General features: G+C 52.8%; 8 protein-coding genes across 8 annotated transcripts; 4 read left to right on the top strand and 4 right to left on the bottom strand.

Annotated features, from left to right (window-relative positions):
• Window positions 1-1,180: 1,180 nt before the first annotated feature.
• Window positions 1,181-2,860, bottom strand: AYO20_06732 (hypothetical protein; the record flags this gene model as incomplete). The annotated part of the gene is made up of 1 exon (XM_022645021.1): window positions 1,181-2,860. The coding sequence occupies one exon, from the start codon at window positions 2,858-2,860 to the stop codon at window positions 1,181-1,183; it is 1,680 nt and encodes a 559-aa protein (XP_022499096.1).
• A 5,971-nt stretch (window positions 2,861-8,831) lies between these two features.
• Window positions 8,832-9,249, bottom strand: AYO20_06731 (histone H4; the record flags this gene model as incomplete). Its single annotated transcript, XM_022645020.1, has 3 exons — window positions 8,832-8,845; window positions 8,898-8,968; window positions 9,023-9,249. 3 exons carry the CDS (start codon window positions 9,247-9,249, stop codon window positions 8,832-8,834), a joined length of 312 nt encoding a protein of 103 aa, XP_022499095.1.
• Window positions 9,250-10,056: 807 nt separating this feature from the next.
• Window positions 10,057-10,572, top strand: AYO20_06730 (histone H3; the record flags this gene model as incomplete). Its single annotated transcript, XM_022645019.1, has 2 exons — window positions 10,057-10,093; window positions 10,145-10,572. 2 exons carry the CDS (start codon window positions 10,057-10,059, stop codon window positions 10,570-10,572), a joined length of 465 nt encoding a protein of 154 aa, XP_022499094.1.
• A 648-nt stretch (window positions 10,573-11,220) lies between these two features.
• AYO20_06729 (hypothetical protein) lies at window positions 11,221-12,192 on the top strand (the record flags this gene model as incomplete). Its single annotated transcript, XM_022645018.1, has 2 exons — window positions 11,221-11,693; window positions 11,799-12,192. The coding sequence occupies 2 exons, from the start codon at window positions 11,221-11,223 to the stop codon at window positions 12,190-12,192; spliced, it is 867 nt and encodes a 288-aa protein (XP_022499093.1).
• Window positions 12,193-12,715: 523 nt separating this feature from the next.
• AYO20_06728 (hypothetical protein) lies at window positions 12,716-14,695 on the top strand (the record flags this gene model as incomplete). Its single annotated transcript, XM_022645017.1, has 2 exons — window positions 12,716-13,039; window positions 13,112-14,695. The coding sequence occupies 2 exons, from the start codon at window positions 12,716-12,718 to the stop codon at window positions 14,693-14,695; spliced, it is 1,908 nt and encodes a 635-aa protein (XP_022499092.1).
• A 423-nt stretch (window positions 14,696-15,118) lies between these two features.
• On the bottom strand, window positions 15,119-18,906 carry AYO20_06727 (hypothetical protein; the record flags this gene model as incomplete). Its single annotated transcript, XM_022645016.1, has 4 exons — window positions 15,119-16,569; window positions 16,751-17,015; window positions 17,069-18,800; window positions 18,848-18,906. The coding sequence occupies 4 exons, from the start codon at window positions 18,904-18,906 to the stop codon at window positions 15,119-15,121; spliced, it is 3,507 nt and encodes a 1,168-aa protein (XP_022499091.1).
• A 570-nt stretch (window positions 18,907-19,476) lies between these two features.
• Window positions 19,477-21,327, top strand: AYO20_06726 (hypothetical protein; the record flags this gene model as incomplete). Its single annotated transcript, XM_022645015.1, has 3 exons — window positions 19,477-19,825; window positions 19,930-20,416; window positions 20,478-21,327. The coding sequence occupies 3 exons, from the start codon at window positions 19,477-19,479 to the stop codon at window positions 21,325-21,327; spliced, it is 1,686 nt and encodes a 561-aa protein (XP_022499090.1).
• A 467-nt stretch (window positions 21,328-21,794) lies between these two features.
• Window positions 21,795-23,529, bottom strand: AYO20_06725 (hypothetical protein; the record flags this gene model as incomplete). Its single annotated transcript, XM_022645014.1, has 7 exons — window positions 21,795-21,887; window positions 22,061-22,222; window positions 22,286-22,406; window positions 22,499-22,691; window positions 22,742-22,750; window positions 22,819-23,240; window positions 23,309-23,529. The coding sequence occupies 7 exons, from the start codon at window positions 23,527-23,529 to the stop codon at window positions 21,795-21,797; spliced, it is 1,221 nt and encodes a 406-aa protein (XP_022499089.1).
• Between the last annotated feature and the right edge of the window lie 28 nt (window positions 23,530-23,557).

The following is a 23,557-nucleotide window of genomic DNA, read 5'->3' as shown; positions in this document are numbered from 1 at the left end:
CTCGGTGCGCGAGATTGTACGAGAACGAGAGGGACGGGACGAGAACGAGCGAGACTGCGAAGGGAGAAGAATGTGATCTCGCACCGAAACTCGGAGCGCAAGAACAGATAGAATGACATAGTTAGACTGTCTAAGTACGTCTGTACACGTACACGTAGGCATACAGGAAACGCAGGATGGCCAACCGCAGGAAATGGTCAACCGTCCTGTCAAGCCACAAGTAAATCCTACAAGGTCCTTAGTAGCTGGACGTTAGGAGAAAAGTTTTATTTTAACAATCTCATGTATGAATCATGTACAAAAGGCTTTGTGCTGTGATCGCATGTTTGAGCACCACCTCAAAGCAGAGCTCCAGAACACACTTCCCCCGTCTGATCCGTGGCCCCATGCAGATAACAGTGACCATATGAACACAAGCTGTTGTACAGTCTATCGATACGGAAAAAGGTCAATGCAGTATAAGTGCAGTATGTCGCCTGGTCCAACACTTTTTGATCTTTCCCCCCTTTTGTTCAATACAAAACAGCCACCGCCCATTTTTGCGTCTTCTCCAAAACAAACCCAAAAAGAAATAATAGAAAAAATTTCCAAGCCACAATCCAGTGACGAATCATGCCCAGAAAAACTCTCAAACACATGCAGATCCATCTCATATTCAAATCGTTCATAGCCAGCCTCGCCTCGCGAAGCCTCGTCTTGTCGTCATCATTTGTTGCAGCTTGACCGAGCCTCGAGCCTGACGCCATGCTTTATCCGGAAAGACCTGCCGGCCTCCAATACCCCGCTAGTGTCGAAAAAGAACCACTCCCATTTCGTCATACGTCATTGCTGAGCTAAGCCAAGCCAACACCCCCGAAGGAAAAATTGCGCGCCCCCGAAAAAATCCCTCGCTTCGCTGTTCTGTCCAGGTCAAACCAGAAGCAAACACACACCTCGCAAGGTGTTTGTTCGTGGGCTAGTCATACACAGTAGAAAAAAGTTGTTGCATGAGTCTGTCATCGGCCGGCCCCAGGGCGAAGATCTTTTTTTGGACTCGGACAACAATCCTGCAGTCCCCGGGCGACGTGTTTGTTTCGCCCTCGCGTCGGAGTTCTAGGCCCTGCGGCGGCCTAGTTCATCAGCGCTCGGGTGGCTGACTCAGTCGCACCAATTTCGTGAATGTTCCAGCCACTTCACTCGTTCACTTTTGATTCTTGCGCTTTTGCTTGCCCACCCAGTCGACATCGGGGTGAACCACGCGCATGTGTCGTGTCAGCGCATCGTTTCGCGAAAAAGTTTTCTCCTCGGTGCACAAATGGCAGCGAACCTTTTGCTTTCGGGCATTGTGAATAGTGTCTTCGTGTCGCGTAAGGTCGTACGGCCGAGAAAAGATCGAGTTGCAAGGCTTGCCCGTACTTGGATTGATCCGATCGCACCGGTGCGGCCCGGCTTGTGAGTTGCGCAGCGCCAAATTGGTCGACCCGGATGACGACGGCGAAGTCTGCCTGTGACCTTCCCTCTTGTGCTTCTGGAGTTTGGCGGGAGTGTCAAATCTCAAGTGACATCCGTGATACGTACACGAGTAGGTGCCGGAGTCAGATGATGTGTCGACCGGCCGCTGTTGTTGTTGTTGGGTTTGTGGCTGCGGTTGAGGCGCAGCAACCTGTGACTGTGGCCGAGGCCTTTGCATCGACTGCTGGCTGGAAGGCTCCGATGATTCGTCTGCAGTTGACTCCATCGAGATCATGTGTGCCGGGAACTCGGGACTGATTTCGTGCATACCTGCCTGAGTTACTTGTCTCGACTGCTGGTTGACAAACGAATATTGTGGTGGGACTTGTATTGACGGTTCGCTGGCGGCGGTGTAGAAACTCGAGAGGTTCGATGGGGTTCTACGGGTTGCGAACATGGATTGTGACTGGTCGGCGGCGAACAGTGGCGTTGAGTGATCGTCAACGTCGTGCTCGTCCAACATCAGTTCCTTGGGCGAGATTGAGGTGCGCTGCTTCTGCAACGTAGGCTGAGGTCGCTGTGTTGGCGCCGGCATGCTGTAGGGGGAATTTTGCCGGAAGGGCGACTTGTCGCGAGGATTTGATGTTGGCGAGTCTGTTCTCAGGTGGTCTTGTTGTGCAGCCTGCAGCCTGTCGGCCATCATATTCTGCCTGTGGGCGTTGACGGCCATTCTCTGCTGCATGTTTGGTTGCGCCTGTGAGTAGGCGGCCATGGGGTTGGTAAAATGCTGGTCGGGAAAGACATCTTGCAATGACTGCTGGTACGCATTGGTGTAGCCTGGGTCGAATTGTAAGTAATCGAACAGCATCTCGTCCTCGCCAGAGTTCTCCTCACCATAAACATTTTTCTCGTCGTACTCAGGTTCATAAGTAGTATGCGGCGTCGCAGGAGAGTTGTGACTCATTGTCGAGACCGACTGCGGCGCAGAGAGAGCATATGACGCACGCTCGTCGGCGCCTGTCGAGTGTATCCTCCTCATATCGACGGCAGCGAAGTTCGAGGGGTACATCATGGCAGAATCTGACTTTGCCGTGTGTGGAGTTTGAGTGTAGTCAAAATCGTAGGTAGGTGGAAAACTCGAGTCAGATGTGGCGACAATATGTGGGTATATATTGTTCTGGTTGAGCGGCGAAGGCGGACCCAGCGAGGTTACAGATGACCCCGACGAATCTCTTTTATGGAATCGTTGGTCTTGAAAATTCTTAGGCAGCGCACTCAGGTAACCCCCTGGGCTGTTATACCCGTCGTTCCATCCACCCACTAGGGTACTCTGAGCCAGCATGGGCGCTTGTGATGATGGGGTCGGCGTAGGACTCGATTTCTGAATGCGAATCGTAGGGCTCTGAGATAGCGACGTCGATGATTGCATCAAGGTCGTTCTGAAGATAGTGGTGTATTGTGTAGGAGGCGAAGATGAGAAGGCGAGTCTCAAAATCGAGGATCTTGTATCAGTTGTATAGTCGTGGGTGCGAGAATTGTTCACAGATTGGTAATGTACAGAGTGGGTATCGAATCTGGGTAGAATTCGGCGTAAGGTACGTGGACTTTGGCAGGAGGAATAGGAAAAGGTATGGAAGACCGAAGTGGCGAAATCTATATGCAGGCAGGATATTTGAGTATCCGGCCACTGGGAAGATTGTCCAAGGGCTGACGACAGAGCAATGTCGAAGAGGATGGAAGGGGAAGATGGGAAGCGGAGGTATCGGTGATGTGAGCGGAATAGCAATAGTCAAATATGGCTTTTGGTTTCTTTCGGGAACCAGGAAATAAGATTTGCTGGCCCAGTTCCCCAGCGGCATACGAATAGGGCAATTGTGGAAAAAAAGAGAGCAGTCCTTGTGCTGCTGAGGTTACGTCTAGTGTATGTTGAGGAAAAAAAGCGACGTCGGCCGGAAGAGACGAAGGGTAGCGGAAACTGCAGGGGAGAAAATGTAAGGGTAGCGCTGAGTGGTGTGTGGTGATGGTTGCTTGTTTGGAGGGGGAGAGAAGGTGACGTCGTGATGACAGGGATTACCGGCTTGCGGTGACTGCGAGAGTTTAACCCAAGACTAGGATGAGCACTTGAGCGACTCGGACGGACCCTGCTGGGGGTGGACCCGACAAGTGGTAGAGGGGGATGGGCGTGATGGGCCTACCCCCAAAGGTGTTAAGCAGCGTGAGGTTCTTCCAAGGCCTGGCTCGGTAAATCGTTGTAGGCGATTGGTGGTGCTTCCGTTAGCTGTAATCTACGGGTAAGGCCTGTGTCATGGCCTTGGGCTGCAGCCCTTTTTTTCTCCGGGCCTGACACCCCCCTAGTGACCCCCAACAGACCTCATGGAAAGGGCACCGGAAGAGTGACTTTCGGGTGCTTGCAACCTGCACATGCCTGATTCTGAGTAGTCAAGCAGCATGAGAAATGCACCCAGCTGATGCCCATAGTGACAATTCTAGGCATAAGCCGCTTGCCGCTTCAGGCAGGTAGATTACACGTCTCAAGATCTCTCCCAGGTCACGCACAGCCTTTTTCCGCCCGTTCGAGATCGTAAGATAGTGGTTTGCTTGCGAGACTCGACTCTCTCGCACCGCACTGAGCCTTCACGTCCACGTATTGCACCGTCGGATGAACCCTATGCTCGCATCCAGGCCTGGAAGAATCTGAAAAGTAGGCCACGTAGGGTTCACCAGGCCCTTTCCTTGCTACCCGTAAATCAGAGCCGCGGTCATGATCGGCCAGACTGCGTGACTTGGCGACTTGACCAGAACCCAATCGATGAGGGATTTGCTGTGGCTGTGCTTGGATCTCGTTGCGATCTGGCCAATGGCTGGCACCCGCTGACGACAGCCCGAGCGATCCCGAGAATCATCCAGGCTGCTCGGTTTTTGCTCTTGCTGCTGTAAGCCGATCCCAGCCGTTCCCCTTCGTACGACCAAATCCCCTCGGATCCTCAAGTTCTCTCGATGCCCGCCGGTCGCCGGGGTTTGAGTTGTTCCCTCACACCACCTCCACTGAACTGACCTTAGTCAACCCTTGTTCACCTGCATAAGCCTGTGCACAAATTCCTGTCCACACGATATACTCTGTACGTGTCCTTACGTTAGCAAGGACCCGCAACCCCCATCTGAATAACCATATCTTGCTTCCAAATTCCGCTTCCTTGGTAATGTCAAAAGACGACCAATCTGAAAATCCGACAGCCTGGGCCCGCGCCCGCTCAGCACAACCAGGGGATGCCGAATGGGTATCAGCCTAATTGAAATAACCCGACCAGCTCGCATGTATTGCATGTTGCATGTAGTCCGTATACGAGGTAGCACTCTCCTCTGACTGGTGAAGTTTCTTCTCCGGGGTTCTTCTCTTTGCGGTATTCAGCTAGGATCGGCAATTGCAACGCGGCATCTCATCGCCCTCTTTGAGACAGTGGTTGAGACACGCCCTCGCTCTCCTGAGTCCTGGGCGGGGCTTTCCGGCCGAATGGGATCCATGTTGGGTATTCCTTCTAGAACTTCGATTTTTCTCGTCTAAATGCAGGAACGTGCCGAGGTGCCGTTGCATCGCATTTGGCTGGAGCGTTGGGTAAGGCTGGAACCCTAGGAATGGGGTCGACTTGCGTCTAAGCGTGTCGCGGTTCCGGCTGTCCTGCGGTCCTACGGTCCAGATTCCGATCGAGCAGCTGCAATGAAAACTCTGTTGGCTGAACTAAGCAGCCTGATTGGTGCTGAGGGCAATGCTCGGCTGGCATCGGGCCAAAGCCAATAAGGGCCATGTCAGGCTGGGCTCGTGCAAGATTCTCACCACCCTAACCTGCATGGGGAAGGCATATGCCGCTCATTTTTCCCTTCTTGGGCAAGGCTTTTACCCATCCTGCCAATGGTTGGCTGGATCTTCAGAGAATTTCAGTGGAAAGCTTCGTTGATCTGTCCTCTGGCCAAGCCACAATATCAATCTGCCATTATTACCGTTCTTGTAGATTATCAGTCTGGGCTTTTGTGTCACCTGTCGGCGTTCCCGTTGACCCATTTGGTAATGTAAATGCCATGTGTCGGTTGAGACACCGCAGGTTTCTCGGACATGCAGAATGTATTGGTGTGGCTGGTGACCCTACAAGCGACCGAATAGCATTTGTCCAGCGACCTGGGTTCAGCTGCTTGTCCGCTTGTGGAGCTGTGATCGACCACCAAGGACCCGCACCGCCACATTTGCTGCTTCTTCCGAGGAAAATGGCTGAGCATCATTTGTCACCTCTGGTGCCTCTAGCAGCGTAGATCCTCTCACAGACAACACAGCTGAATATGCTGCGGAAATGTGGCACATCTTGGCCCTCCACAAGGCTTCCGACCCACGTGGCGGAATCCCCCGCAATAACCCAGGTCTACCTGAAAGATCCTCGTATATTTTTGTTGTGGTTTTCCGTCGTCCGGTGGGTTGGGTAAGGCATGCCGTTTGGGGAAAGTACACCCGCCAGCCTTCTCAGTTTTCTCTTCGCAGATGCATTTCTCGTCGACGCACTGCAGCGAGTCGTCTTCGAGATCATTGGTGATCCGCGTAAGCTGATGGATACGAACACAGGGCTCTTCCCCAGAAGCCGCCAGTTCATCCATGCGGCAGTATCACTGAACACCGCAGCTCGTACGGTTCCATGGAAGTCCTGGGTTGTCGCTAAAGAGGAAGGTGAAATGTAATTTTGCCAGGATCAGCAGTATACTCCTTGAAAGACACTAGCTGTGTTCTACAAGGACGAGTCATCCATACCCTAAACAAACCTGCCATACCCTCCTGGTGATGAAACATCCGAAAAGTCCTGCCGAACCTTAGCTGAACACATCCTGCATTGTCACTCACCGCTCCAGCAACAGCGAGCGTCCTGTGTGCCTCGATTTTGTAGTGCTGGTGACAGGCTCGCAGCATTGGCTGGCGTCTGGGTATATCGGCAGCTGGCATGGTCTAGTCAGCTCGCTCGTGGAGCTGGTGGCTTCCTTGTCTTAGGAACAACACCAGCCTTCCTCGGTAGTCAGGTATTGTGTCCGCATCGCCTGGTTTGCGTTGTATCGAGGCCTCGATACCGGACCGCGACCTGGGAAGTTCTCAAGGGGCGACTGTACAGGCAGTTTGTTGAAGTACCTATCGTGTGGTTGGGTTTGGAATGACCCGCTATCATTCTCGGCCGTTTGGGGATCCTTGAAAGCGCATCGCAATTTTCACCTGATGAAGGGAGAAGTCCTTATGACCTTGAGCAAACTGCTCCTTTTCCTGCGCCAACTTGAAGGACGACGTATTCGTCACTGGGTTGATCTTTATCAACACCCTTCTGCACCATGCTCCCATGTAACGTCGAACTGTACGTCTTCTGCCGAGACCCCAGTGTATCCCGGAAGAAGTGGACGCTTGCCACCCCCGCAATTGTAGGTGGCAGAGTCTAGTCTGCAGGAGTATAGTGTTCGCCGCCTTGCAAAAGGCTGTTGCCACAACCCGCCGTCGACGTGGGTAAACTGGCCATGCGACAGATACTCTCTTCGGTGCACCATTGGCCATGCACCAGAATCCCGTGATTCGGAGGTTCGTCCATCGTAGTGAGTGAGAGACTGCGGACTTTACCAGCCTGGGTCTAGGGTGCGTTGGACGTGACGGGCTGGACGAGAGAAACGCGGGGCGTTGCAGCTGGACTTTCCCCTGCGGGTATTTGGATACAATCTGTCTCTGTCATTTGGATTTTTCACAGCTTATCGAGGTGCACTTTCTCCTGGTCTAGGATACCTTTGGGGTGTGTTGAGGCTGTGAATATGTGGATGGTGTGGGCTAACGTTGCTTGGACTTTTGGTAGAATTTAATTTTCCAAATCGAGAAAATAAACTCGGTGACGCTCACATGTTCCAACGCCAACACCACACACCTCACCAAGACACCCTCACAATACTTCTCGATGCTATGAAAGTGGTCTCGCTCGTATTTGATTATCATGTGTTCTTGCGCTGGCAACTGGCAAAAGCCATCTAAGGGCAGGCTTTGAAACCCAGAGTGACATTCCGCCGAATGCCAAAGTCATGAAGGTCATGGACCCGCAGGTGCCCAACAGTCGCACAAGTCTCCGCGAAGATCGCAGTAACGGGTTAATGACAGCAGGGCTCCAAGAAAACACGAGGACTCTGCGAGCTTGGAGATCGAACGGGAGGGTGTGAACGTACGCAGAAGTGGAATAATATAGTTACAACGCCGGAATGGATCTATTCGTGGAGGTGCGCGACAAAAACGCCGCCGAGTACAACCAGCCCCAACAAAGATATTGAAGCTCAAATCCTCCTGACCATGGTGGGCGCCTGGTGCCTCCTAGGATGTATACGAGACAAAAGCCCCTGGCTGACATTCATTCAAGGGCGAACTTGTATCCGGGTTCCTGGCAGAAGCATTGATCCTCGAAACGAGAAATGCGCAGGCAACGAGTATCCAAGCCCCAGGTGAACACATGTGCCAGCTCTGCTCAGCGCCATCAACATTTCCATACTCAAGATGAGTCAGCCAGGCCACAGATGTGCCTCCGCCAACGACGAGTCCGTGAAAGGGGCAAATAGGGCAGATTGCCGCGACAACCAACCGCCACGTCTGTCAAGCCGCTTCACTAGACCTACTTACCCAGGCTTCGAAAGACACTGATCTTCAAGTCTCGGCTGGTGACTCCCCCAGTGACGCGCAAGAGATGGTGCGTTGAGCAGCCCATCGTGGAAAGAGGCAACTCATTACATAAAATATGGAGGGGCTCTCAATTGAGTCACCTATGTGAATACCATTTACAAATAAACCAGTAACACCGAATCGAATAATCGAAGACATACTGTAGAGAGCCGAACTTTTCAAAAGGATGACTGCTGCCTAGATCGAAATACCCTAACAGCCTAAGGTCAGAAGAGCTTTCGAATGTTCAAAGTCCTTGAACTCGCGACACCGGAATCCCCGGCGAGATCGGTCGGAAATCATCAATGAATCACGATAACCACGCGCCTGAACGCGACGCGACGAAAGACCAGAACAAAAACAGCGACTGGAATACTCGGAGCACAATTATTTGAAGTCTTTATTTCATTTCTGGGTGCTGATGCTTATGTCGCGGCTCAGCCCATCTGTCAACGCCGAAGCAGGCTGCTCGTATTGTGCCTGTATGATACATCATTGCACTGAAGGCAGCACTGATTGATTTGCCATCCCATCATAACCATGACCCTTGCACAACCCCATTGATCAAAAACCCATGTGAATGCCCAACCACTCCGAAACTCAAAGAAAAGGATCGGGTGACGTGCCATGAACCGTGACAGACACGAAAACCCGAGGCAAGATGTCGTAATAAGCAAGAGTATGACTGGTGAAGTGTTTAACCACCGAAGCCTGAATATCAATTAGCAATTGCCTAAGAGTAGAAGACGCAAGATTGACGAACCGTAGAGAGTGCGGCCTTGTCTCTTGAGGGCGTAGACAACATCCAATGAGGTGACAGTCTTTCGTTTGGCGCTGCAAGATTGTTAGTACAAAGTTGATATCGAATGCTTCACAGGAAGTACTCACTGTTCAGTGTATGTGACAGCATCACGGATAACACCTTCCAGGAAGGTCTTGAGGACACCACGGGTCTCTTCGTAGATCATGGCTGAGATACGCTTGACACCACCACGACGGGCGAGACGTCGAATAGCGGGCTTGGTGATACCTTGGATGTTGTCACGAAGAATCTTTCGGTGGCGTTTAGCACCACCCTTGCCGAGGCCCTTGCCGCCTTTGCCACGTCCAGTCATTTTGATGAAGGGATGAAGTTGTTTAAGAGAATGGAAGGTGTGGTATGAGTTGTTGCAAGAAGATTGCTGTGAAGGCTGCGATGGTTGAATGGATGAGATGAGAGAGTAAGACTTGGTTGGAAAAGGCGACGGGTGGGGGGAGACTTATGCACCCCGGCAGTGCCTGTTGCGCACCCTTGAGATCAACCCGGCGCAGTTCGGATCACAACCAATCAGAATTCAGATCTGAGAACTGCACTCACCCGCCCACTTGACCTTGCTGCGGTACTGATTGACTGATCTCTCAACCACAGCCACATGAATCAATTGATCTTTCAGATAGGTCGTGACAGTATCACCTAGCGATCAAGTTTATCCAAAATGCATCAATTACTATCCAGTGTTGAGCGTGATTGCGGGGGTGTGCAGTGGTGCAGGGCCATGGTCCAGATCTTGATGTGGTATGCCAAGCGGCGGGATCAGACGCCAATTTTGGCAGAGTTCTGAATCACCAGCAAAATTGCCAGCAGAATCATGGGGGTTTTGGCAGCCCTGATCTGATCACTTTGTTTTTTGGTCTGCAATCACTTGCCGCCGCTGCCCTTGAGTCATTTGGCTCCGTGTTGGTGAAATCATCCCACAACCGCACATCAGATCACGCCAAGCGTCTGCCTTTCAACCCTTCCTCACTACAAATACCTCGCTCCCACCCACCTTGTCCACTTAGCTTTTCTTCCCCATCCAGCCTCACTCATCATCTCCAGTTTTCCGCAAATCTTCCATTCCATCAACAACACTTTCAATTCATCATCAAATCCATCCATCGCAATGGCTCGTACCAAGCAAACTGCCCGCAAGTCCACTGGTAAGTGCTTTCATCTCATCGCCACCAAATCATCGCTGACTCGATCTCTAGGTGGCAAGGCCCCAAGAAAGCAGCTCGCCTCCAAGGCAGCTCGCAAGTCCGCACCCAGCACTGGAGGTGTCAAGAAGCCTCACAGATACAAGCCTGGTACCGTCGCTCTCCGTGAGATCCGTCGTTACCAGAAGTCCACTGAGTTGCTTATCCGGTATGTCATCGTCACTGCTGCTTTGGAAGAAACATCAGCTAATAACATGAACAGCAAACTTCCCTTCCAACGTTTGGTCCGTGAGATCGCTCAAGACTTCAAGTCCGATCTTCGCTTCCAGTCATCCGCCATCGGCGCTCTCCAAGAGTCCGTTGAGGCTTACCTCGTCTCTCTCTTTGAGGACACCAACCTGTGCGCCATCCACGCCAAGCGTGTCACCATCCAATCCAAGGACATCCAACTTGCCCGCCGTCTCCGTGGTGAGCGATCCTAGATGATGGGTTGAAACTTGCAACATCTCAATCGATAGTCACCTGGCAGGTTGGGAGCGTTGATCATGGTCATGATTTGAGTACGGGGGGTTTCATGAGTTGACACAAGGCGAAACGGAATGAATTCATAGGGGCTTGTATTGGTTTTTACAACATTGATCACGGGTGGTTACGGGGACTTCTGGCGTCTTCTGCTTCTGCTCGTGCTTGTACATCACGCAGCATCATACCAGTCATCATGACTATGACATGGAACCAGCAGAACGCGCTGCATCAACCAGATAGAATCTGAATGCAATTCAGGTTAACACGAAAACAAACTTGTAATTTCAATTTCCCATCTCAGGACATTTTGATTTTTGCTGTTCTGCCTGTTGCGAGCTGGCATGGGGCGTTCGAGATCCGAGTTTGCTGCAAGCTATCTGCTTGGGGCTCACCAGGCGACGATCCAGGGGTACGAGCGCCTATTTTGGCTTGCATCGGGGGGCTGCAGGCGGGTGTCATCCGGGCACGCAACCAGTGGGCCCCAAGGCGACCACGGCAAAATTTGCCCTTCAGTAGAGGAATTTAGTTTTGCAGTTGTGTTTGCAGAGAGAAATATTCCTGGTCGGACGGCTGACAATTCTATCCATAATGGCATTTCGTCAATAATGCACCCTTTGCATTGGGCAGCGCTCAAATCTAGTGCCAGATCGACGTCGTTTCGGGTGCGAGTGTCGGGCGCGAGAGCCCGACTCAACCATCATGCGCAGAGAAACTCGTCGCACTCAACCAATTCTGGCCCTGTGAAAGACACAACGAGCCCTCGACCAACGTCACAAAATACAATCCCTCCTCACTCGCTTCATCAAGTTCCCGTCGGCGAGACTGCGAAGCCCGTCGACCCCGTCGATATCCCGATCCAACTGTGGTATCACCGTCTGGGACCGGTTTCTACATTCTTTCAATGGTTCCACCGCACCCAGTTGAAGAGGCCTTATACTGTGCAACTATGCACGACCCTGACAACCTACCTTTGCGGTGATATTCTGGCGCAAGACATAGGAGGGGAACCGTACAACCCATGGCGGACGCTGAGGATGTTGACGATTGGAGCCCTCGCGGCGATACCGGGTTACAAATGGTATGAAATTCAGCCCTGACGGCCAGACACCGTCAGTTGGTCGCCAGCAGAGCATGTAAGGTGAAAAACAAGGGAGACGCGAGCGCTAACAGCAGAGATGTTCAGGTTCCTCTTCCTGGGCCAGAGTTTCAACTACCCCTCGAAAATCGCTTCCATCGCGACAAAGGTTGCTGTAAACCAAGTTGTTTTCACTCCTGTATTCAACACATACTTTTTCGGCATGCAAGCCCTGCTGACCGGCGAGCACACGATGGGCATCATTATGCGCATTCAAGCTGCGGTGCCAATCAGCATGCTCAATTCTCTGAAATTATGGCCTGCGGTGACCGCCTTCTCTTTTGCCTTTGTTCCGCCTCAATACCGCTTCATGTTCTCCGGGATCTTTGCCGTTGCGTGGCAGTGCTATCTGAGTTTTCTCAACCGGACGGAAGAGAAGATTGAAGCGCAGATTGATACGCTGAGCAGGCCAGTGCTGAAGGAGAGCATGTTGACGAAGTGAACACGGATGGTCCAGGTGTACAGTTCGGCGCTTGAATGACTCGGAGCAGCCTGCAGAGCATCTATTGGAAAGAAGACATCTGCTGTGTCCAGGGGAAGGCTGGCTAGCTCGTTTCACGGATGCCATTCTATCGCGGAAATATCTGTGGCATTGGTGCATTGGTCAGGCCGTGTTCCAGGATAGAGAGCGTACAGGCAGCAATGGCGGGCTAGATCATAGAATACAGAATAAAACTATGCCAATAACCTATCGATTGGGTGTCGTGTCTAGCCCCGCGACGCGTGGGGAGCAGCCCCAAAGCGCGCCTCCGAGGACGCTGCTAGGCAGACGGGCCTTCGACATGAAGCGGCCTGAAGTTGGAACAAACAAGTAATATATCGAGGCAGACGGCTGTCATGTTAAGATTTGAAGATGGGACGGGACAAGTTTGCAGCTTTGCCTTCACGTTGTCCGAGTCGTCGCTGGTGGTTAATGAATCATGACGGCTACAAACCTGCTTCCAGGCCCCATTCAAACCCCGACAATGTCGACCCAACGTCACAATGTATTGATGCAATTCGATCTGGTAAACACGAGGACCGGGCCAGGCTCGCCACCGAATGATGAGGACACGGACGAGTACAGCGACTTTGGGGAAGATCTTGAAGCGCTCGAGATCATTGACCGACTCCTCCTCGAGGCCGCAGGCAAATCGAGGCCGGAGCAGGAAATCGAGCCCCTGGTCGTGACAGATATCGAAGACTATGAAGCACCTCGAGGTATTCGTCTGCCTAAGGTGTCTGGCCTCGAAGCTACGCATCAATGGGAACTTGAGCCTCGCTCAGTTACCAGTGTCCCTGTCCAGAACGTATGCCACCAAAGCAGTCAGTTCTGTACAAAACTACCCCCCAATACTTTTGGCCGCTGACAAGCTGACCAGCACCCAGCTTCGCAAAGACTGTCTCCTGTCGCTGAAGAGGATGTGAGAACGGGAAGAGGGACATCTCCACGACGCACGCAACCCAAACAAGATGCTCAGCAGGAGCAGCAACCTCCCGAGTCAGACGCTCGTTCCCCACTGGAACGGTTCCGCAAACCTCCCATGAAAGCCCTCTCCGTCACCGATCTAATATCTCCCGCATGGTGCGAGCTACAATATTACTATGTCTTGACGAAACACGGGCGAAAAAGGAGGACACCGGCAATGAAACAGGGTAGTGCTGTCCACCAAGCGCTGGAAGACGAGATACACGCCACGGTTCCCGTGGAGATTACGAAAAGAGAAGATAGTTGGGGTCTTCGAATATGGAACATCATCCAAGGGTTGAAAACACTCAGGGAACAAGGAATGACGCGCGAGTTGGAGGTCTGGGGATCAATAGGCGGACAGATCGTCAACGGAGTCATTGACGAGTTGACTTACGAGTGTCCTGACCCCAAGCTCGAGGAGATGAGTCGAAATCTGCTAGAAAAGAAGAATACAGAACCTCCGCTACCAGAATACCAGGCCAGTATAAGGGACTACCTTGTCACAAACGAGATCCGGGATGAAGGTCAGTCTCTGTCACAGGCTCTGAAGGGGGACGAAGCCGATATCACCCAAAAAGCCAGTGGCAGTCCTACTGCCCGGAGGATGCGCAAGTCAGAGCAGAATGACGAGAGGAAGGTCTATATCATCGATGTCAAGACACGAGGCACTCCCACTTTACCGACAGGGTCCGCTATTCGGCCGACCCTAGTCCAACTACATCTGTACCACCACATGCTGGAAAACATGGCACAGGGACAGTTCTCCCTCTCTCAACTGGCAGAGAGATACAAGTTTGACATACACGAGACATTCTCGGACGGGTTCATCGCGCAGATTGGCGGTTTGAACCAAGAAGTCTTTGAATTATCACAACAGAGTGACCATGTCAGGGAGGAACCGACGCCGTCAACGCAGGACTCTATGGATGTCCTTCTCCAGCACAACACCCTTGCTAGTCTGTGGGATTTTATGATGGAGCAGTTCCGATCGACGTTCATTATCCCGTCGAGTTCGACGCCGGGGTCTGTTCCACGCGTGACCAACTCCTTTGACACAAGTCAAGATCCTGATGTCCCACCCCCATCCTCCCTATCCGCCCTCCCTGCGCCGCCGTCTCAGCCGACACGACTCTCCCCCATCCTTACGGCACGTTACATCTCCACCAATTACAAACACCGCAGTGAAAACGCGAATAGCACTGCGGAAGTTCACTCGCACATGCTGGGCAGCAAATCCATCCTCTTCAACCCCTCGTTCCTCACGTCTTCTCTCTACTCGTCCCTGTCTTTCTGGAAGGGAGAGCGGGAGCCGCGCGGCGTCGAGGTCGTCGATGCGTGGAAATGTCGCGTCTGCGAGTTTCGGGACGAATGCGCCTGGATCAGACAGAGGGATGAGAACATGGTCAGGGAGGCGAGGGAACGTAGGCGGCTGAAGGAGGAGCTCGAGGGTGGAGAGCCGGGAGAGGAAAGCAGGGGCAGGAGAAGTCGGGTGTAACAAGTGATTGATAACGAGAGAAGAGGTTACAGCGTATATCTCGACAGTGCATTCCTCCTTCTCAGAAAACTGGACGAGTCGATAGGATAGGCGGCGCCGTTATGGTTTGAGCAATGAGCAGCTCTTTTCCAGCCTTGCGCTGGTAGGAGGTGATCACTGGTGGAGAAGGTGTCCAGGAACTCTACCCGCTGGTCCAAATCTGGTATGTGTGTGTGCACTTACGGACACACCAGACTACAGTATATGCAATGCATGGTTTCTTTCCGACGAGACGACATTCATTCAACTCGGTATCGTCAATTCCTTTTCTTTTTCGAGGGACAGCATGCAGAAACGAACCTCAACACGTGTTATGTATATATTCATATCGAGAGAGAGGAATGTATATGTATATAATATCCATTCAAGGTATGTGGGTCGCCATCACCAAGGATAACTCCTCCTCTCGTCCTCCTCGTCCAGCTTGAGCCCCCGGTCCAGCTGCTCCTGGTGCTTCCGGTCGAGGAACTCGAGCAGGACGGCCTCGTACTTTTCCTTGCCCTTGTAGCGGGAGACGTCGTCGCCCCAGCTGCGGACGGCGCTGGCCAGGCGACCGGGGACGTAGTCTTCCTCGGCGATCTCGGTGATCGGGTGGAAGTAGGTGCGGATGGTGAAGACGACGCCGCCGGAGCGCGGGAGGCGGCGCAGCGTCTGCCGCTCGGAGCGGAAGTAGTGGTGCTCGACGGCGCGGTTCTTCTCGGCCGTGTTCCAGCTGATCGAGGGGCTGTCCTCGCTGCCGATCGAGTACGACCAGGCCAGGTCGTCGTCGACCTGCAGGAAGTAGTTGTTGCGCGCGACCAGCTCCTCGGGCTTGAGTCGCCGGAAGAAGTTCATCATCCCCTTCTCCAGCTTCTCCTTGAACTGCGGCACGTCCCCGCTCGTGTGGATCTCCGACAGCGGCATCCGGTACTTGTCCTCTAGCCGCCAGAAGCCCGCCAGCAGCACCGCCCCCGCGAGCAGGTAGTATTGCCCGTCCTCGCCCTCGAGCATGATCGCCAGGTCGTCCTGCACCATGCGCGCCGCCGTCTGCATCGGGTCCTCTGGCAGCGGCCGCGACGTCGTGTCCAGTTCCTCGCCCGACCACAGGTTCTTTATCCCCTTTTCCGTCCGCTGGTACAGTGTTGGGTAGCGGTCCGGCAAGTACGAGCGGAATTCCTCCAAGAGTTCCAACGCCGCGGGATACGCCTCGGGCGCCGTCCTGCAGCACTTGTGCCCGCGTTCCTTGATTCGGCGCGCCTTGTCCGCGTGGAACCGTGGGAAGTGGTTGTCCAGCTCGATCCAGTTGTCCCATTTCACGTTACGGAGACCCATGGTCACGAAGTACTTGGGTCCGTAGCGAAACGGCCGGTAAGGCAGAGGTTTGGTGTGCTCGATGGACCAGTTCTCGTATGCTCGTGGTTTGGGCCGTTGAAAGTCGGACGGAATCCACGTCCCTGGTTTTCGGGCCTGGGCGGCATTGGGCCCCTTGGTATGAGTGGCCTTTTCGAGGAGAGGTGTCGGCGGGGTTGATGGGCGAGATGTAGGGTACCGAGAGCGGCGGGAAGAGACGAAACGGCTGATTGCAAAGGCGAGGAACACGAACAAGGTCAGGCCATAGAGGACTTCTTGGAAATGGGGCTTTTGTGACAAAGCGTGCAACTCTGATTGGGCTGATTTGAACATCGAAGAGCAATGGTGTTTGGATTTTTGAAAGTGGCCATTGGCTTGTTCCACGTATGGCTGGATATGGGCATTCGCTTGCTCAATGTACGGCTGTGACCTAGCGATGAGGTCGGAGATCTTGTGTCTGAGTGTTTCCGACTCCATGGCGGTGGCTTGCGGAACGAGGGCTGGCGCTGTAGATTCAAGCAAGCGAAAGGGAAGACTCCAAACCCTCAAAACAAAATCCAAATGCTCGGGCAGGGTATATGAACTTTTGGAATGGAATCGATGTCTGGATTCGACGTGCTGATCCGCCGAGAGGCCAGAAGCTATTCCTGACCGGCCCCCCAGACAACGCCAGACCTTTAGACGTACGGGTGCTGATATCGCATGGGTATCTGCCGTCCAGTTGGATTCTTATCATAACCACTGATTTCAAGACCTGTGGTTGGTGCTGTCCAATCACTTCGCATCGTCGATACTGGACAAATATGCCTCTTTCGGAATGGCGCACTTTGTCCCCAGGGACGGCGTTTGGAGTGCGGCAAGCCACCGCGACCTCATGATTTCCAGGTTCGCGGACTTGGCCGTGGATCTGCTGGAACTGGAATGTCGCAGGCAAGTATTCGAGCATGACTGCCTGTATTAATACCAGAATTGTACCGCTTCTTGTCATGGTCTCTATATTTATACCTCTCTTCGCCGCAGCAGGCAGTGTTCACCCCAATGTCGACGATACCGGGGTGGTATGACTGGTGATTCGGGAATCCAGATCGTCCTAGCAAGAGTCCCAGTCCTTGACGCATCCAAAAATGGTGCGCATGAGATCTTTTCCCAATGATCCTCGTCCAGAACATATAATGGCTCGTGCTCGGTGGCTTCCATGCCCGGCATGTACGAATCGACCAAGAACGTGCAGTACTGGACATCGACACACTTTGCAGGATCTTTCTCATTTCGATCATTCATCCCAGGCGGCACCAACCAGGTTCCCGGGAAGAAACCAAACCCAGTCTTGCCCTCGTGAAACTCTCCAGGTAGCAGACCGTCGAATTCACTTTTGACAAACTTCGCATGGGTATCGTTAGGCAGAAAATGCGAGGTTGGAAAGCGATACCAATCCTTGCCGAAGCAGACTGTGTTGTCTTCCTGGGTCAGGTTCGATGCTTTGAGACTGTCGTATATCTGTAATGGAGCCCGATATGCGGTCAGCGTCCCCACGATACGCAACAGCCCGGTATTAATGCCCAGAAGCACAATGGGTAAGATGACCGCTAGTTTTAGTTTTGCCGGGATTTTACCAAAGATGAACGAGTCCGTCGATCCGATCCACGCCAAAAGGGAGTGGAATGCGATGGCGGCATTCAAAGCGAGGAAGGGGTACGCAGGAAACATGAATCTTTCCTCCTTGTGGGGCTGAATGGTGAAAATGACCAGCCACACATAGAATGGGGAGAGAAAGGTCAGCGTCCTGAGCAGCGTTTGTTTGGTGGGGTATTGGTTCAGGATGATGGACTGGAACAAGACGAGTGGTCCTGAAATCGCAGCAAGGATAAACCACATATTGAAGTTGAGCAGCAGATTCCTTAGGTAGTAGTCCCATGGTTCCGTTCCGAATATGTCAGGACCGCGATCCTTGCCGCCAAAGACATTGTAGGCAACGATAAGCCAGGGCACCACCACGATCTTGTGGTAAAAGAACGTGTCGATGCTGATTTGAAGGGCCAGAACCACCAAGCACCGTACAACACCGTCCAGATACCGCCTGAACGTCTCGAACAGACCTTGTTGTCCTATCAACGCCATGAGCCATTCTTCAACGACGAATGGAACAATCAGGGCTCCCGAGAATGGCCACCCAAGTAGAGCGCCGATTCCAAACCACATGATGCCGGCCGCAGTTTTAGATCCTCCATGCCAGTCCATAAAAGAGGTCAGACCTAAGGCGGATGTGTACATGGCAAAGCTAGATGGCAAAAATGCAGCAGAGGCATAGAAGAATCCGGGGCTGAAGGCAACAATCATAAGGTAAATCACCCCGACCCTCGGATTGATGGTTCGAGATATGGCCGAGTAAAGACGGACTTCAGTTGCCGCGCAGACAAATGCCAGCATGACACGGAGGGAATAGAACTCGAACATCTTCGACCCACCAAAGACGCCGGCGAGCTTTGCGGGAAGGGCATGTAGGCCGATATATGCCCAGCTCCGAATGCTGAATTCTGGAGAGTACTCCCATGTCTGGAGGCCGTAGCCATGGTTTAGGTAGTGCAAGGGTTCCCAGTAGTTGAAGGTCTCATCACAGTCCTGAATTGGTGCATACAGCGCTGCTACAAGGTGTGAAGCAAAGCAGACGTAAAAGGCGATGTTCAGCGGCAGGAAGAACTTGGTCGGAGCTGGCCGGGGAGTTTGCTGACCTGTCGCTCTTCGGAGCGTCAGTGCTGGATTGGAAGGGAGTTATGGCGTTCTTACCCTTTTGGAGATCTAATAGGATCTTTCCGTCTCTTGAAGTCCTCCAAGCTCGGGTCCATTTCCCTATATTTGACGGTTAGGTCGCTCGGTTTTCTCAGAAAAGTAGTTGGTCGGGCAAAGGAGACAGATATGCCAAGATATATGCCAAGATTATGGCTATTTTGGGGATAGCCCCTGTAATAATAATATATCGACTAGTCCCAATCGAGCAGCTCGCTCAGTTTGTCTCAGCCAGCCGCAGTTTGCTTGCTTCTTGTTCAAATAATGTTTTCAGTACCTCGTATTTGACTTGAGAATCATTCTGCCGAGATGCCCAGAACCCCAGATCTCATGCCGAGGGGTTTCCCAGTCAAACTCCAACTTTATCTGACTGACGAATTTGACAAAGCCTCGAGTGTCTCCAAACACGCGTTAAAGGGTGTCTTCACCAGTGGCATAGCCTCCCACACCTGCTAATCAGGACAGCCAGGTCTGACTCGAATGAAAAGTACTGTCGAAAATGGGGTGATGATACTGCTCTGATCTCTCGTTTGTGAGAACCTTTGAGAGTCTCATACCTTGTCGGTCGACCATAAGCCACTCAGCTGGTATCCAGAACAGATTGAACCTCATTGATCTTGAGAGCAATTATGCGCCTCCTTTTCCTACCGTATAACCCGGTGACGGATTCTCATGACATTGACGAGACAGCAGAGGAGTCCCCGCAACAGCATGCCGCAAGGGTCTACCACCGCAAGGCCAAGTCCCTCAAGACGCCTGGCCTTCGCGGCCAACGACCCTCTGCAGGTAAGGGCATGAAAGAGACTGTTACAAGGGTTGTGCAAGCATCGTTCCCCGAATCAAGCAGCCATGGGCAAATGAGATCCAAACCTCCGATTCCCGATCCGAGCACCGTACTAGGGGCCGGCAGACTTGACCCGTTCAACGCCTATTGTCTGCCGGACCAGCCTCAGATGGTGCATGAAATGCTTGACCATGGTCAGTCCGTCTTTCCGCTCAGCGCTTTGTATTGTCCCCAAGTTGCGCCATATTGAGATCTTACTTCGCGCGACGATTCAATGAGACCTGACTGCGATTTTCAGCCGTCTCGTACCAGTGGTCCCTCTTTGCCGCCGATGACCGGCCAGGATCTCTGCTCGCGGCGAAAAAGTCAGTCATGGACACTGCGATCCGCTCCCCATTGTGCTTTCATACCCTCGTCTATACCGGTGCCGCACACAAGGCTTTCCACCAATCTCCAACGGTGGACAATTCAAAGAGCGCGGTCTTGCGGCTGAAAAGCAAATTGGAAGCGATCAAGTCGCTCAGAGAAGCCCTCCAGTCTCAAGCGTCAGCCCTAACCGACGAGGTCATCTTCGCCATGGCCATGTTGGCAATCGTCGGCTACGGAGAGAAGGTGACGGCGGCAGAAAAGCGCGAGAAACGAACAATGTCGGCCCAGCAAGATGGCCAGTTCTACTCCAGCCAAGAGTACGAATGGCGACACATGAGGGCTGTGGTCGAGATCGTCAAGATGAAAGGCGGATTACATACGATCCGACTCCCCGGGCTTGCCTTTGCCCTTGCTTCGTGAGTCTTAAACACCAACAGAGTCACCGAACTATCATATGCTGATTGGGGGGAATTGAAGCTTCGATATCCACACATCGATCATGTTTCAGAGGAAGCCCTCCTTTCCGCTATTCATGCCCTCTTCGTCGGCCATCAGCTCCTGGCCCACCAGCCACCCCGGAAGTCTCGCATCTCAGAGATGCCCCAATCTGGCCACCGGCTTCGACTTTCTCGCAGATCTGGACCTGCCGCCAGCCCTCAAAATGCTGCATGTTCTACACGACATGCGCGATCTGATTATCGCTTTCGACAGCTACCAACGCGGCGACCGTCGTGAAGCTCCCCCGATCAGGATGATCATCTTTGCACGAAACCTGAATCAGCACGAGCTGCTGACCCTGCCGGACCTGTCGGAGGAGCTGTTTTCATCGTCGTCAAGCTCGGTCCACCCTGCTAAGAACCCAGCCCTCGTACAAACACAACGTCGAGCACTCGCGGCCTACGAGCTCTGTCGCCTATGCGCCTTTGTCTTCCAGGTCACGGTCCTCCTGCCCAACCTGCACGACAATGTCGATGTGACGATTCCGTACGCCGAGCGGGTCAAGCGATGTCTGCAACACGCCACGACTCCAGACTTGTGTTTGCACCCCGATCAGACCTATCGTCCTCTCCTCCTCTGGACCGCGGTCATGACTGCGTGGTCCGTGAAGAGCACCTTTCTCTACGACTGGTTCGTCGAGTTCCTCGTTCAACACGTCAGCGCTGCCGAGAGTGTCAAAAAGGAGGAAGTTCCCTGGGAGATGACGACTGTCAAGGACATGCTCGCCCGGTTCCTCTGGCTGGGTAGTGAGTGCGAGGTACCGTGTGCGGAGATTTGGCACGATGTCAAAGCCTCGCTTGGTCGGGACGAGCAGTGCGTGTTTTGTTAGGCCAGGCTAGGCCAGGCTAGGCCAGGCCATACCAGTGAGATTGGGATTGAGAGCGGTCCTTTACAGCTTTGACTATCGTAACAGAACATGGCGTGGGATCGATCCTTACAGCACTACTACTTATTGCGCTAGAAAACACTGATAAAGGGCTAGTCATGTCGTTCTAGAGTATCACTCAAGTTGGTTCTGATTGATGCTGTGTGTTATCTGGTCTCTGGATCGTCCGTCCTGCAGTCATCCCATCAGCAGAAACCCTGATCCATTATCCCTTCGGCAGTCAATCAGTGACTGTAAACACAGGCCTTGACTTTTCTGTTCCCGTTATCCCGGAGGTAGCCGACGTTTCATGACTCGATATGCGAGGTAGTAAATCAACGTAAGCACAGAATCGAGTACCTCATTAGTCCTCCGCCGCTACTGGCCCGACCACCATCTCTGCACGGCACAACGAGTAGGTTTCCTTTCCGTCACTTCTTCACAGGCCAGCCGATCTTCTGGATAAACTCCTCCATGTCCTCGAGCATTTCCTTTGGCTTCTCCATTGCCGCGAAGTGGCCGCCCTGTGAAATAAGAGGTTACTCGGTGGTTAGTCCCGTGTGACTTGCATGTAAATAAACCAATACCCAATGAGTGGGCGGAGGATGGTTTGCGGTACAGCTCTCATGTATACGACACAAAGTGATCGCGTGGGGATGTATTGGGCAAACCTTGAGAAAAACAAAGCCAAACTCACCGATTCGTGTTGTCGGAAGAGCACGAGGTTGTGGCCCTGTGCGAGCACCCACGCCTTCGGCACCGGCGCCAGCTCCTTCGGGAACCACGAGTATGCGGTCGGCTTGTCGTTTCTGTATTTCGGGTTTCCGTGCGGGAGTCCCGGGCCACCAGGGAGGGAGAACTGTTTCGAGAGCGGTCAGAACTGAGAGATCACTGGCATCATGGCAGGCAGGCAGACTCATACCTCGCGGTAGCAGTAGATGCAGCGTGGGAATGACTCGGTGAACCAGTACAAACTGACGGAGTCGAGAATCTTCTTGAGAGGGGGTGTCTCGTCGGTCCATTCGATGAATTTCTCGCCGATCCTGTCAAATGTCGGGAGTTAGTGTATTTGACCGTCAGATGCGTAGACCGCCGATATTTTGGACGCTTCCAAGTTATGTTGGGACTTGCTTACCATGCTAATTGGGCAAGGGGGCTGGAAGCCAGCACAAACCCAATCGTCGCCGGTCGAGTGCCGTGTTCTCGCGCATAGGCATTTCCGGTCGTGTTGAATGCCTTCATTCGTGTCTCCATGGCATGCCTCTCGGACTCGGTGATTTGACTTTCATCCACGTTCTCTGGCGGCACGCTAGACACGGCGAAGTTGTCTGGAAAGTCATCAGCTGGGGACTTACGGGGGCGCAAGCATCACACTCACAATGTACACCTATTGATGACAAGTTAGATATATGCCAAGAAGATCGATCGGATATGGGCTCAATATGTTTGGCTCACCTTTGCACTCATCATATGTTCCTGCCATAACCTTGGCCGTGAAAGAACCAATGTCGCCGCCTTGACATATATAGCCACTCCCAAATCCCAAACCTACCATCAATTTGTTCATGATTCGAGCAATATCTTCGGTGGTAAAGTTCTTGGTCAAGGGAGGCCCGGAACTGAGGGTCCATCCTGGCAGCGAGGGAGCAATGACATGGTAAGGCAGCTCTTCTGGTGAATATTTGTTGCGGTACAGGTCCATGATCTCGAGGTGTTCAAGATGGCTCCCGGGCCAACCGTGCATATAGAGGAGCGGAACGGCATTTTGCTTCTTGGAAAAGAGACCTACGAAGTGGATGCGGAAATCCTCGCCGTCGTCATCCTTGATGTGGGCGATGAAATTCGGAAACGAGTTGTTGTACTTTTCAATCTCACGCCTAGGTCAAGGGCTTCAGTGTCTCTGGTCGTTGTGGTACATAGCTCGTTCCGCTGAATGAGGACCTACCAGTCATATTGGTTCAGCCAATAGTCTTTCGCCTTCTTCATCCAATAATAACTGACACCAAACTCGCCATCATCGGTGTGCAAGTTCTCGTATGTGCGTGGGGCTAGTTTGGAGAGTCGCAACAGGTCTTTGAAATCAGACAGTTGCTGGTCAGGGATCGACAAGGTGAATCTATCCACCTTCAACTCAGCATTTTGCGGGATCGTGTCATAGCCTGCCATCTTGCAACGAGACGATGCTTGAAACCCA

The sequence above is a fragment of the Fonsecaea nubica genome (genome assembly GCF_001646965.1).
Source record: "Fonsecaea nubica strain CBS 269.64 chromosome Unknown Scaff43, whole genome shotgun sequence".
NCBI lineage: Eukaryota > Fungi > Ascomycota > Eurotiomycetes > Chaetothyriales > Herpotrichiellaceae > Fonsecaea > Fonsecaea nubica.
This window is presented reverse-complemented; position numbering and strand designations above follow the sequence as displayed.